Source organism: Sminthopsis crassicaudata, chromosome 4 (genome assembly GCF_048593235.1).
Source record: "Sminthopsis crassicaudata isolate SCR6 chromosome 4, ASM4859323v1, whole genome shotgun sequence".
Classification (NCBI taxonomy): domain Eukaryota; kingdom Metazoa; phylum Chordata; class Mammalia; order Dasyuromorphia; family Dasyuridae; genus Sminthopsis; species Sminthopsis crassicaudata.
The window spans coordinates 407,342,539-407,356,678 of record NC_133620.1 but is presented as its reverse complement, the minus strand read 5'-3'; the positions used below and the strand labels follow the sequence as shown (position 1 = coordinate 407,356,678).

The window sequence follows — 14,140 nt, the reverse complement described above, 5'->3', positions numbered from 1 at the left end:
TTGAACACGTTACTTCTAGAGGAGATAGTTTGTATCTGACTTTTGTTTTAGGTTCTGAACAGCTGAGTTACAAGGACCAGAACTGAAAAGCATTACACGAAGCCCATGAACACTGTTGTTCACACCCTTTCATCAGAACACACTGCACTGGTATGACATATTTCTCTTCATACATAGCAAGCAACAGCACCTGATAAAGCCTGAGAAGAAATGCTGCTGTGTAAATACTGCAACTATTCCTGAAAAAAGAATTATGGGATGTGTGTGTGTGTGTATATATATATATATATATATATATATATATATATATATATATATATATATATATATATATATACACACACACACACACACTCCAAAGCTGCCCGTTCCCATAATTTGTATTGCATAGGTCACATAATCACACACATATATATACATATAGTTATGTGTATATATATATATATGCACATGCAAAGAATATATTAAGACGACAATGAAGTCTAGTCATGGAGCAATTTACAGGCTCAATATATTTTTTACACTTTGCTTGAAAGAAAAATTTCAATATTTTACAGTCTTTCAGTAGGCATTATATACACTGCACTTTACGAAATCTAAAAGGTATTGAAATAGAAATTCATTTTTGCAAACATTTTGGTAACAAAACAGACAACGTTTCTCCAAAGACTTGTGCTATCTACATGATCTGTTTGCACTGAAAACCACTAATCACAAGAACTGACTCAATGGAATATCTAGAAAAATCATCTAACACCATGCACAAGTTTGAATCATTTTAATAACCTATTCTAGAAACAATCTACAAATCTTAAGATTAAAAAATTAAGTCTCTGTTCTGATTTTAAAAGATAGTTTTTATGACAATATCCATTTTGTTAACAGGTATATGTTAAGGCTAATATTTCCTTGTGATGTTTGTTTGGGGTGTGTGTGTGTGTAGTTGTATGAATGTGTGTGTTTTCAGAAAGAGAGTAAAAGCCAGCTCCTTCAGGGCTCTCAATTGTACCTACAGAAGATGCGAGTGCAGTGAACATAATGTTCGGTCAGTCCTACAGTCAGGATGCAGTTGCTCCTTCCCACTCCACCAGATACTGCACCTTTCCATCAAGTGTCACTCGGCGAGCCAATACTCTATATTTTTCACCACATGCTATTCTACCTGCAGCACCAAAATAACTGGTAATAGAGTTCTTTAGATGATTAAGCTGTAATTCCTGATCTGCTAAATTATTAAGAATTTCTGTGTTAAGTTCATCAAACTGATAATCTTCTTTGCCTTCATCATCTTTCACAATTTCAGAATTCTGCGTCTGGAGTGCTTTCCGAGGAAGGCGTCCCCTTCTTCTCCGCAGGTGTGGTATTGCAGCAGGCCACGATCTTCCTGTGCGAGTTCTCTTTCTGGAGTCAGATAAGCTAAAAAATTAAGAACATATCAATGTATAAGGTTAAAAACTTAAGACTCTCTGCTCATACAGCAGTGACTTCTAAGATGTCTAAGTGCTACAAGCCTATCATGAATATGAATACATTCAATGAACAAAATAAGAATTAAAAGGGCCTATTAAATACTATGTCTCAGAACTGAAATGAATGTTAGCCATCAGCTAGTCCAAACTGTACCCAATTAAGAATTCTCTGCTCAAAGGGGTTCTAAATTCTATCACTTCTTACTAAGCAATGACCTCTTCTGGGCTGACACTTTCTAGCATCCATTTATTATTAAACTATCAGGCACAGTAATTTTTAAAGTTTTCTGCCCATCTTGAGGTTCATCCTCATCAACTTTTTCCTTTTCTAAAACTTCACATCATTAACCTGGGGGTTAATAATAAATGGGTCAGAATTGGTATCCCCATGTGAATTCTTATGTAAAGCAAAAAGTAATCTATTTCAGAGATTTTTATAAGGAACTCTTAAGATTCTATAGGAAAGGGGTTATGTCTTATCTAAACATTTATGTCCCCCAGGGCCTAACACAGTGATTGAAAAATAGTAGGTACTTAATATTTGGTTTCTTTTTGTGCAATAGAAGAATTTCTTAAAGCAAAACCCATCCATATTTCTTATGAAAAAAACCTACAAAATGGAAAAAACCCTGAAGAAGCTAATATATTAAATTTATACGCAATATTTTGAATAGTAGAAATCACCTGACAGACCAACATAAAACATGGCAAATCTCTCAGCAAAGCTACATTGTGCTGTTTTTACAAATTGCTAAAATGTTCCGCTATTATCTTTAAAAAGAAAGTCCAGAAAAAAATCAATATAAAAAATTATTGCTTCAAACAAAAGAATAAATCAAAGCTAGCTGTTACCCATAATGCCTGGAAATGGTAGATGAGGTAGTTTCTTTTGTACTGGCAGCACCCGTGAAATCCACATCTGAGGTATTAGATGAATGTGCAGTTCCTTCAGGTTTCCTAGAAAATAAATGAGGATATTTATATTTTACATAAAAAGTAAACATTTAAAAATAAATTTCAAGGGGGAAAAACTATGTTCTACTCACCCTACAGAGGAAGGTACATCCAAAGTAGGATTCTCTGGAACTGATTCTTTTTCCTTCAAACATAAGAAAATTATTGAAGCATGAACTCTGAAACAAATTTCTGAAACTTTTCAATCAGGAATGCAATCCTTCCCTACTTTGTCTCTGCCTAACAAGACCCTGAAAAAATATAACTACTCATAAACTTACCAAAGAAGACGGTTCAGAAGTCTTTTGAATCATCTTTCTTGTATATGGGCCAGGTGGGCGACCTACAGATTTTTTCTTTCCTTTCTTTTCTATACCATTACTTATATCCCTGAAAAGAAAATACATAGTATACATTATAAAATGTATGTTAAATGTTTGTACTTTTTTGGTTAATTGTTGTTAAATGTAAATTGTTAAATTTAACAATTGTTAAATATTAATTTTTATTAATTTAAATTTGTTAAATATTAAACAATTGTTATTGTTTAAATTGTTAAAAAAGATGATCTTTTATTTCTTTTTTAAAAATGTACTTGTAGCTAACCAGAAAATTATCGTTAATAGTATAGGTGTGAAGTTGTAAGGATCTGTAACAGAATTGGGCAGTGTTGAAAAAGAAAAGGGAGCATATAGGGGAGATGTTGCAAAGGCAGAATCAATAGGAACTGGCAAGAGACTGCATGTAAGATAATGAGAGAGAGAGAAAAGTGGAGACCTAAATTGAAAGTCTAGGTATCTGGGAAAATGGTGGTATCCTTGATAATAATAGTAAAGTTAGCAAGAAGGGAGAGCTGGGAGTGTTGGGATGTTGAGTTTAAGATTTTTAAGAGGTAGCCAGGTCCAAATGTCCAATAGGCACTTGGAAATGCAATACCTGAGATCAGCAGAGAGGTTACAGCTGGATCAACAAATCTATCATCTGTACAAAGATGGAAGCTGAAGAAATCACCTAGGAAAAAATATGTATAGAAGACGATCTAGGATAGAGGCTGAGAGGGAATACTTCTGATTAGTAGACATAATCTGGATAAAGATCCAGCCAATGAGCCTGAGAAGGAACAGTCAAAATGGGTAAGAAGAAAACCAGGAGAGAACAGTGCTGGAAAAAATAGAAGAGATAGAGACTTATCAGGAAGAAGAGAGTGAAAACAGTATCAAAAGTTGCAAAAATGTCATGTAGGATGAGAACTGGAAAAAAGACCATTACATTTGGCTATTAGGGTATCAATGATTATATTAGAGAGCAGTTTCAGCTAAACAGCAAGGGCAAAATCCAGACAGCAGAGAGCAGTAACATACAATTGGCCTTTTTAAGAGTTTTGACCACCAACGGTAGGAAAAGTATAAAAGGATAGTTAGCTGAACAGAATGGATCAAGAGGGGTTTTGTGAGGATGAAGGTTTTCATGTTTCTAAGAAATACTGAAGCATCCAGTAGGCAGGGAAAGATTTAAGATTATTGAAAATCAAGATGCCAGAAGGGAGCAATTTGCTGAAGGAGATGGGATGGAACAGGATCACTTGTGCATAAAAAAAGTTTTGTCTTGGCAAGGAAAAGGGCCATTTTTTAATATCAGAAAGTGGTGGAGACAGAAAGCATCTGACTTATGAGATGAGGAGGAAGGAAAAAGAGGGAGCCTCAATTTTTTTCAGTGAAATATGAAGTAAGATTCTTAACTGATAAAGTGGGAAAGAGGGAGTCATGGGAAGTTTGAGGAAAGGTGAAGTTTTCGGGGGAAAAAAAAACAACACCTCTCTCCCGACAGTTTCCTTAGAAATGTTTTCTTCCCTAATTAGAATATAAGCTTTTTGAGGGAATGGACTAGCTTCTTGCTTGTATTTGTATTCTTTGAACTTAATGCAATGCCAGGCATACAGCTTAAAACTTCTTGTTATTAATCCTCACACACAATATTGTCTTTGTATCTTTGAAATGGTTTCACCTCTCATGACTTGAATTCACTTACTCCTAACCTCCACTTTGAAGAATTGCAAATGTGAGTCTTTTTTCCTTTTCGTCCCAGACGCTAATGCCTTATCCCCCAAATTATATTGTATCTATCTCAGATCTTTTTATATATTTATATCTTGTCTTCCCTGGCAATACTGTAAGCTTCTCCAAGGTAAAAACTGTTCACTATTTTCTTTGTACCCTCAGCATCAAGCCTAATGCCCAACAATTAATAAATACTTGATTGACTGATAAATGAAGCCAGGCAACAGACAACCTGTCACAGAGGCTATTTCTCATTTTGCCAAAAATCAAAGCTTGCTTTGCTTAAAATTATTTTAAAGCTTTGCTTTAATAATTAATTTAATAATATTTTAAAGCTTTGCTTTAATAATTTCATCCTTCAAAATGGTAAGAAGATCCAGAAGATCCATTCTGGATCATTAGCTCCAACAAGGAAAAACGTGATGGAAATGATGGCAAACGGGACCACTCTCCCTCTTAAGAATCTGTGACAGAGGAAGAGAAAGTCAGATACAGTGTGACATGCACCAGAGATTATTGGGTAAAAAGATTTTAAAGACAATAGAGGAAGGAATATAGACTAACTTGAACTAAAATTCTAGAGAAAAAAATCATCCCAGAAAATATTTGGAAGCTCTCAAAAATTAAATTCTCAAGGCAAAAATAGAAACAATTCTGAAGAGGAGGAAAGAAAGGAATTGTCTAAAGAGACATTGGTACATATGCACAGGGAACTAAAAAACCTAATTTTAAAAAGATTTATATGGAAAATCAAAAGGAAATCAATTGATAATGAATACAAAAATGTGACAATAATGTTAAGATTAATAATACTGATGATAACTTAAGGCTACTAAGGATCCTCTCTAAAGACAATAAGGGTTTTTGTTATGTTAGGTTAAAGGAAGAATCAAGGTATAAAGCTGATGCTTTAGAATCTAACATTATAATTATAACAGAAATGTATATAATACCTACCAGAAATTAAAGGCAGGACTAGAATAATGTGCTCCACGAGCAAAGGAGCTCAAGATGCAACTTAAGGTGGCATTTAAAACCTAAGCCTAACTACTATTAAAAAAAAAAAAAAAAAAAAAAAAAAAAAAAAGGCATCCAATTAAAAAAAAAAAAAAGTTTTTGAAACATTCCTACAAAGAAAACCAGACCTGAACAAATTGCTTTGCCATCAACTCAAACAAAAAAACACAAATAAAATAACCAAAAAAGACACATAACACAATTATCTCAGAGAAAAAAAAACTAAACAAAGAGAGACCCATGACACTAACAATATGAACAACAAAGTAACAGAGGACATTCATGAAAACAGAAATAGAAATATTAAATCTACAGCAGGATGAATACAGAGAGATTTGGAGAGACTTACATGAACTGATGCTGAAATGAGCAGAACCAGAAGATCACTATAAACTTCAACAACAATACTATATGAAGATGTATTCTGATGGAAGTGGATATCTTCAACATAAAGAAGATCCAACTCACTTCCAGTTGATCAATGATGGAAAGGAACAACTACACCCAGAGACGGAACACTGGGAATTGAATGTCAATTGTTAGCACTACTGTCTATCTACCCAGGTTACTTATACCTTTGGAATCCAATTCTTAACGTGCAACAAGAAAATTGGATTTATACACATATATTGTATCTAGGTTATACTGTAACACATGTAAAATGTATGGGATTGCCTGTCATGTAGGGGAGGGAGGAGAGGGAGGGAGGGAGGGGAAAATTTGGAAAAATGAATACAAGGGATAATGTTATAAAAAAAATTACTCATGCATATGTACTGTCAAAAAAATTTTATAATTATAAAATTAATTTTAAAAAAACAACAGAAGGAATGTTAGGTCTAAACACAACATTGACTAAACCTCATAATATTCCACCTAAAAGTGAACTTATGTCCATTTAACCAAATGGGAGGGTGCATAAGAGGGAGAGGAGGAAAATAAGAGGGGAATATGTGATGTACTGTCATCAAATCAACAATAAAAGGGAAAATAACTCCTATTTGCCTTTTGAAAAGAAGAAGGCCTTATAGGTGAACAGGTGAGAAGCCAAAAGAGGGGTACTAAAAGTAGGGGAGAGGGCCAAAAAGGAATTATGATTTCAGTGGTAGGAAGAAGGGATTTATCTCTGAAAAAAAATACTACCATGGGAGAAAGGAAATATTTTATAAAGGAAAGTAGGAACCTTACAAAACTCTAGCGATTTGGTACTTAGGGAAACTATTTATTCCTATCTCAAGAGGCGAATTAAAGCTCCTGGGGGAATCTGACATCCAGAAGTGGGAGTCTGGAATTGAGACACATTTCTTAGCAAAAAGAAAAAAAAAATTATCATTGGAGAAGATAAATAGTAATGAAAATAATCAGAGATAAAGAAAAATTCCTATAATAGAACATTTTATTCTCAACTTCAGTAATTATTATTTCTAAGAGTGGGGGACAAACAAAAATGAGAAGCAGAAGGCAATCTCTATAAAGCAGTAATACAGAATTCATTTTGAAGAAGCTCCTCCAAATTGATACACCTTAGAAATTTTAATTCCATGAAGAATACAGAGATTAAAGGATCAAAAAAAAAAAAAAAGAAAAAGAAAAAAAAAAAGTTAAGACTAAACAGAAAAAGGGAAGAAAAATTAAGTGGGAAAAAAAAAAAACCTTTTTAGAAAATACAGAAAATGAGATGAAAAACCTAACAAAATAAGTTGGAAAGAGAGGAGAGGAACTAGGAGAAAAAAGAAGGGAAAATTTAGGTAACTAAAGAAAAGGCAACTATTAAGCAAAAGTCCCAAGCCCAAGAAAAATCATAAGAGTGGGAGAGTTGAAGGTGAGAGGAAGAGATCCAGTGGGAAAATGATTTCATTAAAGTAGATTAAGTTAAAAATAACCAAAGAAACACAATGCTGTCTTTATAGAAGAAAAATAGTTAGGGAAAGGAAAAAAAAATTCCAAGTAATATTAACTCAAACTAAATAATTGAGTCTTTAGAAATTATTTTATATGGCTGAATTAGGATATCCACAAGCCAAACATTAATGTTCAAAATCTGCCAAGATCAAATTATTAATTTACCAACTAAATTTAGAAATGAGACTAATTATAAATAAATGAAAAATTTAGGCAAGAGAAAAAATTTTACCTTGGGTCAGGTATAGGTTTAGATGCTTTTCTACCCTTAATTTTGAATTCATGAGATGTTCCTTCAGGTTCTTTCTCTGCTTTAAAAGCCACGTTGGGTGGCACAGGAGGAACACGAATTCTCAATCCAAATAAATGTTTCTTCTTCTTTATTTCTTTTCCTGACATAAACCTGCATTAATTAAAAAGGAGATTTTAAAAATTTGTATACTTTTAAAAACTATTCCAAGTGATATTTTGATAACTGTTTTCAAGAAATGTCACCATTCTGAGAAAATGCTGAAATTTTGACATTTTTTGGGAGGGCAAGAACATATATATCCATCACCATCTGATAGTTAATATCAAATAACTTTATCCATTGCTATTACTTTTATGCCATTAAAGGCCATCATTTTTGCTTTAAGGCTTAGGGTATCTGGAAAGAATAGAACTGACAAAGTTTAAAATGGAATGCACTTCTACTAATGTTTCTAAATCCCACAGCTCTTAAAACAATGCTCTCAATCCTTATACTTACTATGTGTCTCCCACATAGGGATACATAAAATAAATCAACTTACATGGTCTTGTAATCATTTAATGCCTCCAGAACATGCTCATATCTTTCAGATTTTGGTGTGTCTGCCAGCTGTGAAGTATCAAGAAACAATTTAACATACTACAATTTCAGCAACTAAGAATATATAGGTGTGCTAGATATTAATTAATTCTATGGTTTTAAAAACATTTCTATGGTCAGAGAAAAATAATTCACTAAAATTATTTTAATGTCAATCATGAAAATGTCTGACTATATTTTACTGTCTTTGCTTTTAGTTCTGGGCTTTAATATAAACAGCTTTAAAATACCAGAAGAAAAGCATCTAAATGGCAAAAGTAGGTAGATACTTAAGATGATTTTTATCATTCAACACCTCGTCTTGAATACAATGGTAAGAAATACCACCCTCTATAATTTTTTAACATTCTTATCAGATCTACAACTTAAGTTCTGAGGCCATTTCAAGCTACAGTCAAACCTGACCCCTAACAAAAAGTGCATAAAGTTCCTGCAATGACAACTTGAAAACTTCAAAAAAATAAATAAAATAAAATAAAAACAACAACAACAAAAAACACCTTGAATGTTTCACTCTGGAAAAGATTCAATGCTGCTCAACTTGGACTCTGAAAAAATAATTTTCTGCCTCTTAATGTTTTAAGCCATAGGGCCCATCAGAAAAATCTTAGCTACTAAGCCAACTGGACTGATTCAATCTGATTTAACAAAGCAATATTAAAATCAAGAAAGTTTATAATAGTATCATTCTGAGAAACCTAGAAAATGGTATCAGTATTTATTAAAGCCATTTTATTCAATCTATATCAAAATTATCAGGTGTTTCATCTGACATGTTGATGTTCCCAAGAGTTTTTCAAGAATTGTTCAAAATGAAGTATACTGTAAACATCTACTAAGGAGGTCCAGGTGCATGAATTAATTTTTTAACTTCTGTCATGGATTTCTGGAAGGCTAACAAAGAGATGTTATTTTCTTAGGAGGGAGGATGAAAGAGATCCCAAAACTAGATGTGATCTTAGGTCATCTAGTCCAACTTTGAACTAGATAAATTTTTGGCAGATGAGCTGTAATTTCAATTCAATTCAATTCAAATAGCATTAAAATCCAACAAGATACTGTATTAGGTAGTAGGTTATAAAGACAAACAAAACAGTTCCTGTTGCATGAAGTTTGTTTGTTTTTTTTAATGGGAAGCAGATAGTTAGGCAAAATGTACCATGTGCAAAAAGCCAACAAAATTTGGGGGTGAAGGAGCTATTGTACCAACTTCTGTTGGAAGCACCAAAGAAATTATTTTGTGAAGTTAGCTATTTCTAAGGGGCACAGAAGAGGAGGAACCATTCTAGGCATTCAACAGATGGAAGATAAAATATCATATAGAGGAAATATAAAAGATAAAATCGAGAATTTTGGCTCAAGTGTGGCATGAGATGGAGTAATACAAAATTACTATGGAAAAATAGACTGAAGCTAGACTATGTAGGAATCTAAATGCCAAATATGAGTTTGGATTTTATAATAAGGAGATAATAAGCTTCTTAAGTAGGAGAATAGTGTGGTCAGGTTTATGCTTTAGAAATATTGCTATCAATTCCCTGGAGGACAGAAATAGATCCCACTATTTAATAAAATTCAATGAATTTACAAATACTTCTATGAGGTACTCACTTTTCCAAAGTATTATTATCATTATTATGGGCTTTTTCTTATGTTGAATGAAAATCTGCTTTCCAGGAATTTACATTGATTCTTTATCTTCTGAAGCAATACAAAACTAAGCTTATTCCCTTTTCAACATAATAGCCCTTTCAAATATCTGGATATTTGAAAATTAACATGTCCAAGTCTAAGCTTATCTCAGGATGTTAACAGCTACATCAAGACTATTTCATATTGAACTTGTGATCAACTAAAGCCAATAGATATTTAATACACATGAATTTGTCAAGGCATATTTCCCCTTATGCTTACAGAATTGAAATGAAAATTAAATGCAGAATTTTCTATTCATTCTTGTTAAATGTTTTCATATTGTTTTTAAGTTTAGCATTCCAGCTTATGGGTAGCATTTTAAATGTGATCTGGTCATCTCTCTAATCAACTAACCCTTCCCAGTGTGATATCATTTATAAGTTTTCTCATTCTAACAAATTTTTAATATTTAATATTAAAGATTCATGATAGTAAAGGTTGTAGGAATTATCCTTACTTTAGAACTTGTCTAGAAGCTCAAAACATTTTATAGATATTTAACTTGTTTTTAAAACTATATATTTTATCCTTACAAATAGAAACTAATCTTTAATAATGGAAAATATATATATTCTGCTTCTAAAAGGGTTAATTTATAGCAGTTTTAGATTTTTCTCAGCTATTAAAGAGACCACAGAACTATACAAACTAGGCATTCATTTTAATTTTGCTTCTTTAGTGATAAAACTAAAAGTAATTGACAAAGAATCAACCAAGAGAGGCAGCATGGTGTATGGCAGGAAAACCTCCCAAAATCAGAAGTAAAAAGAATCTGAATTTATTAAATCTGCTTCTGCTACTATTTATTACCTGGATGGGCCTCCTTTAGGTCATATTTCTTTCTTTGATAATATTTCCTCATCAGTAAAATGAAGTACTTGAACTAGCTGAACCTTTAGGTTTCTTCTCACCATAAATGTTAGTACCAGGAATTTTTTGAATGAGATAAATTATGTACTTGGTGATTAAATTTTACAAAGTATCTAGGTTCTAGATATTGGGGTGTAAAGTAAAAGTGATTTGCCTAAAGTCATAAAGATTAAGAAGAGTCAGGACTTGAGTAGAAGAGTCAGAATTTGAACCCATATCCTCAACATTATGCTTCTGGATTTGAACCAAGGGTTAAGGATCAAATTATATGTCTCTTTACTATATTATAAAGTCAAAAAGAGGAAAGTATTCTATTAAACTAATTATCTGATTGTTTCCTGAAGGTTTTTTTAAGAGAGAGAGAAAGATAAGAAAATATATTTTACTTTTTAAGTAAAATAATAACAAAATAACCCATCAGAGATTAAAGTATTTGGTGTCGGGTGGGGTTATTTTTTAAAAAGGAATTCTGATATATTCAGGGGTGGGTATGCATTCACTTCTATATTCTATGCCATCTACTATTCTATAAAAATTAAGAATTAATGTTCAGAATTGGGACAATTCAATTACAATTGAATTGTAATTATTCTGTAACCATTACAGAAAAGCATATTTTTAAAATAGTTAATAGGCCACTCACCATTATTAACACAGACTAAAATATTTGTGTACCTTACTGATGAAAAAATTGGAGATTTTCAGTCTACTTGGTAATCTGATCATTACAAAATATTCCACACAAGATTCCATTAAAAGATATTCCATAATGGCTAATGTAATAACATAAATAATGTACTAACAGACTTTAGAAAGATATTCAATATCAAGAAGAGAAATAAAAAGAGGGTTTTTTTTTTGAAACATTACATACCCAAAATATCTTCAAGATACAATAACTTTCCTTTGTCTTAATAGAGCTTAGATCATTGCTCTAAAACTAATTTTTAAGTTTTTTTTTAACACTATTTGGAGCAAAGAGAAACTGATAAAACTTTTGTATTTTTACAGTATCTGCAAACTACAAGAACAGAAAATATCATCCCACTGATGAAACAAAATTTTTTCCAGAGTTGAAATGAAGACAAAGCAGTTTGATAGTCCTAACTGTTCAAAATTAACTTTCAAAAATTTGCAAAAAGAATTCTATTCTATAGGGTATTATTCGATTTTTAATTTTATATTTTTTTCATAAAAATAAAATCTAAGCCATAATACTTAAAACAATGCAGCAAGATTATTTTAATTAAAATCAAGTTTAAAACTCAGTCTTAAATCTGAGGTTGTAATGTATAATAAAGCAAATAATTACTGAAGAATTTCATCACTTTAAAGAATAAAAGTACTAACAGGTAGATCTTATGTAGGTCAAATCTAGATGTATCTGCAGTAGTGCTGAAAGTACCAGCCCCTAGAAGAAGCAAAGTATTTTAAATGAAAATATTAGTTTTCTAGATATACAAACCTCTAATGAAAAAGGAGATCATAGTCATTATCATTTTAATCTTATTTTCCATTTTAATGATTATTTGATGAGATGGACAAAATACTTTTAAGTTGTTCTTTCAGTTTTGTTCCATGAAGAAAGCAACACAGAAGGCAATTCATATTCTATTTTTTATTTTTACTATCAATAATGTACTTATTGTAGATTAGCAAGCTTTCAAAAGACAACATACCTCAGAAAATGCAAAGTGTATGAATCTCACTAGCCAATGAAAATGTAAATTAAGAAAAATGTGAAGATATGTTTTTAAAAATATCTATTAAAACTGCTTCTCAACCCTTTTTAATTCCCTTTAAAAATTAAAAACTAATGTTTGTGAGAATATGGAAAAAATCTTAACATTCACTGGTGGTACTGTAAATTGGGTTAACCTTTGTGGAGAAGAATCTGGCAACACATAACAAACACTATAAAATTGTGAAACCACCCCTAAAGGAAAAAGCAAAACAAAACAAAACTCTATCAACACAACTCAAAGGAATTTAAAACAGAAAACCACCTCTGGAAAATGATTAAGTAAACGATAACAGAATGAAATGCAATAAGAAAAATAACATGAAAAAGCTTGCAAAAATAAATGCATACCAACTACAATTATATAAAAACATTACAAACATTAACAATGATCAGGAGAGAGCTAAAGAATAAGTGAATTTAGTCTATATGCTTGACTTTTTTTTTAAACTATTAAGCTACTTAGCATCATTTTTTCCCCAAATAAACTACTTTTAATTCAAATTTCCAATATGCAGAAAATAGCCCCATTTTCAAAATTTGCAAGGGTCTTTTCTTTAATACATTAAGTACTCTATTTGGTATAATTTGAATTTGCCATTAAAACTTGCCTATTATCTACAAGTCACCAATAATACATTTTTCATTCCTGTTAAATTAGTACACATTCATTTTATCTTAAAAGTTCAAGATGATATAGGACTAAAAATGAACAGATGATATTCTAGGGTTTTTATACTAAGTTAAATCACCTAGCAATGAAGAATAGTCTATTCCTTGACTTGGGGGGGAAAAATGCTAAAATTAGGTTGACCTTAAAGCTAAATCTACAAAGAAATCAAAGTGATAGATTAAAAACATCATTCATAACTCTATTGCTCAAGTTAAGTTTGAAAAATTATGATTTTAGAAGAAAAAAGAGAAAAGCCAAAAGCATATACTATAATAGAGGATAGCCTGGCATAGAGGAAAAAGAATTCCTGAATTCAAAGTCTAGAAGTTTGAAGCATGCCTTAAGATACTCACTAGCAATTTTAATTTATTATAAAATCCCAAATTAGAAGTCTCCCCATTATATCCTTTATAATTTTCATTCTTTGCTTATAAAATGGAACTAGCTGTTCTAGTCTCTGAACAATATTTCTATCTTTTATAATCAATAGGCAATATCAGAGAGATGGGACTACTGGTCACATATATTTTCACTAGTTGTTTCTCACAATCAAAAATATGTTTTACTTTAGGTCTGCAGATTGTTAAGGCACAGAGGCTTCAAATATGTTGTAGTTTCTTTAATTAACCAAAAAAAAAAAAAAAAAAGAAAGAAAGAAAGAGAGAGAAGAACTAATGAATGCTAATGCCACCTACCTCTCCAGGGTGCAATCTATCCCAGTTTTCATTAATGTACGTCATAAGTTCAAGTTCAGAATCAAAGTATTTTTTCTTGTGAATAACACTTAGGTTGTAAAGGCAAAGGTGTGCTATATCTACCCTGGAATTAAAAAATTGTCAAAATTTAAGAAAATGAACTTTTGAACATTCTCAAGAAATCACATGCATCTTCTTTCTCAAAAAATTAAAA

The 14,140-nt window shown here is 31.6% G+C and overlaps 1 protein-coding gene across 2 annotated transcripts in view; it reads right to left on the bottom strand.

Annotated features, from left to right (window-relative positions):
* Positions 1-494: 494 nt before the first annotated feature.
* MTF2 (metal response element binding transcription factor 2) overlaps positions 495-14,140 on the bottom strand; it is a 48,988-nt gene continuing 35,342 nt past the window's right edge. For both annotated transcript variants that reach the window (XM_074262707.1, XM_074262708.1), the window contains 7 exons: positions 13,927-14,050; positions 8,194-8,261; positions 7,632-7,802; positions 2,705-2,813; positions 2,516-2,568; positions 2,322-2,426; positions 495-1,416 (listed from right to left, as the gene is read on the bottom strand). In XM_074262707.1, the coding sequence (XP_074118808.1) occupies positions 1,059-1,416; positions 2,322-2,426; positions 2,516-2,568; positions 2,705-2,813; positions 7,632-7,802; positions 8,194-8,261; positions 13,927-14,050 (988 nt within the window). In that variant the 3' untranslated portion in view covers positions 495-1,058. The remainder of the gene's footprint in view (positions 1,417-2,321; positions 2,427-2,515; positions 2,569-2,704; positions 2,814-7,631; positions 7,803-8,193; positions 8,262-13,926; positions 14,051-14,140) is intronic.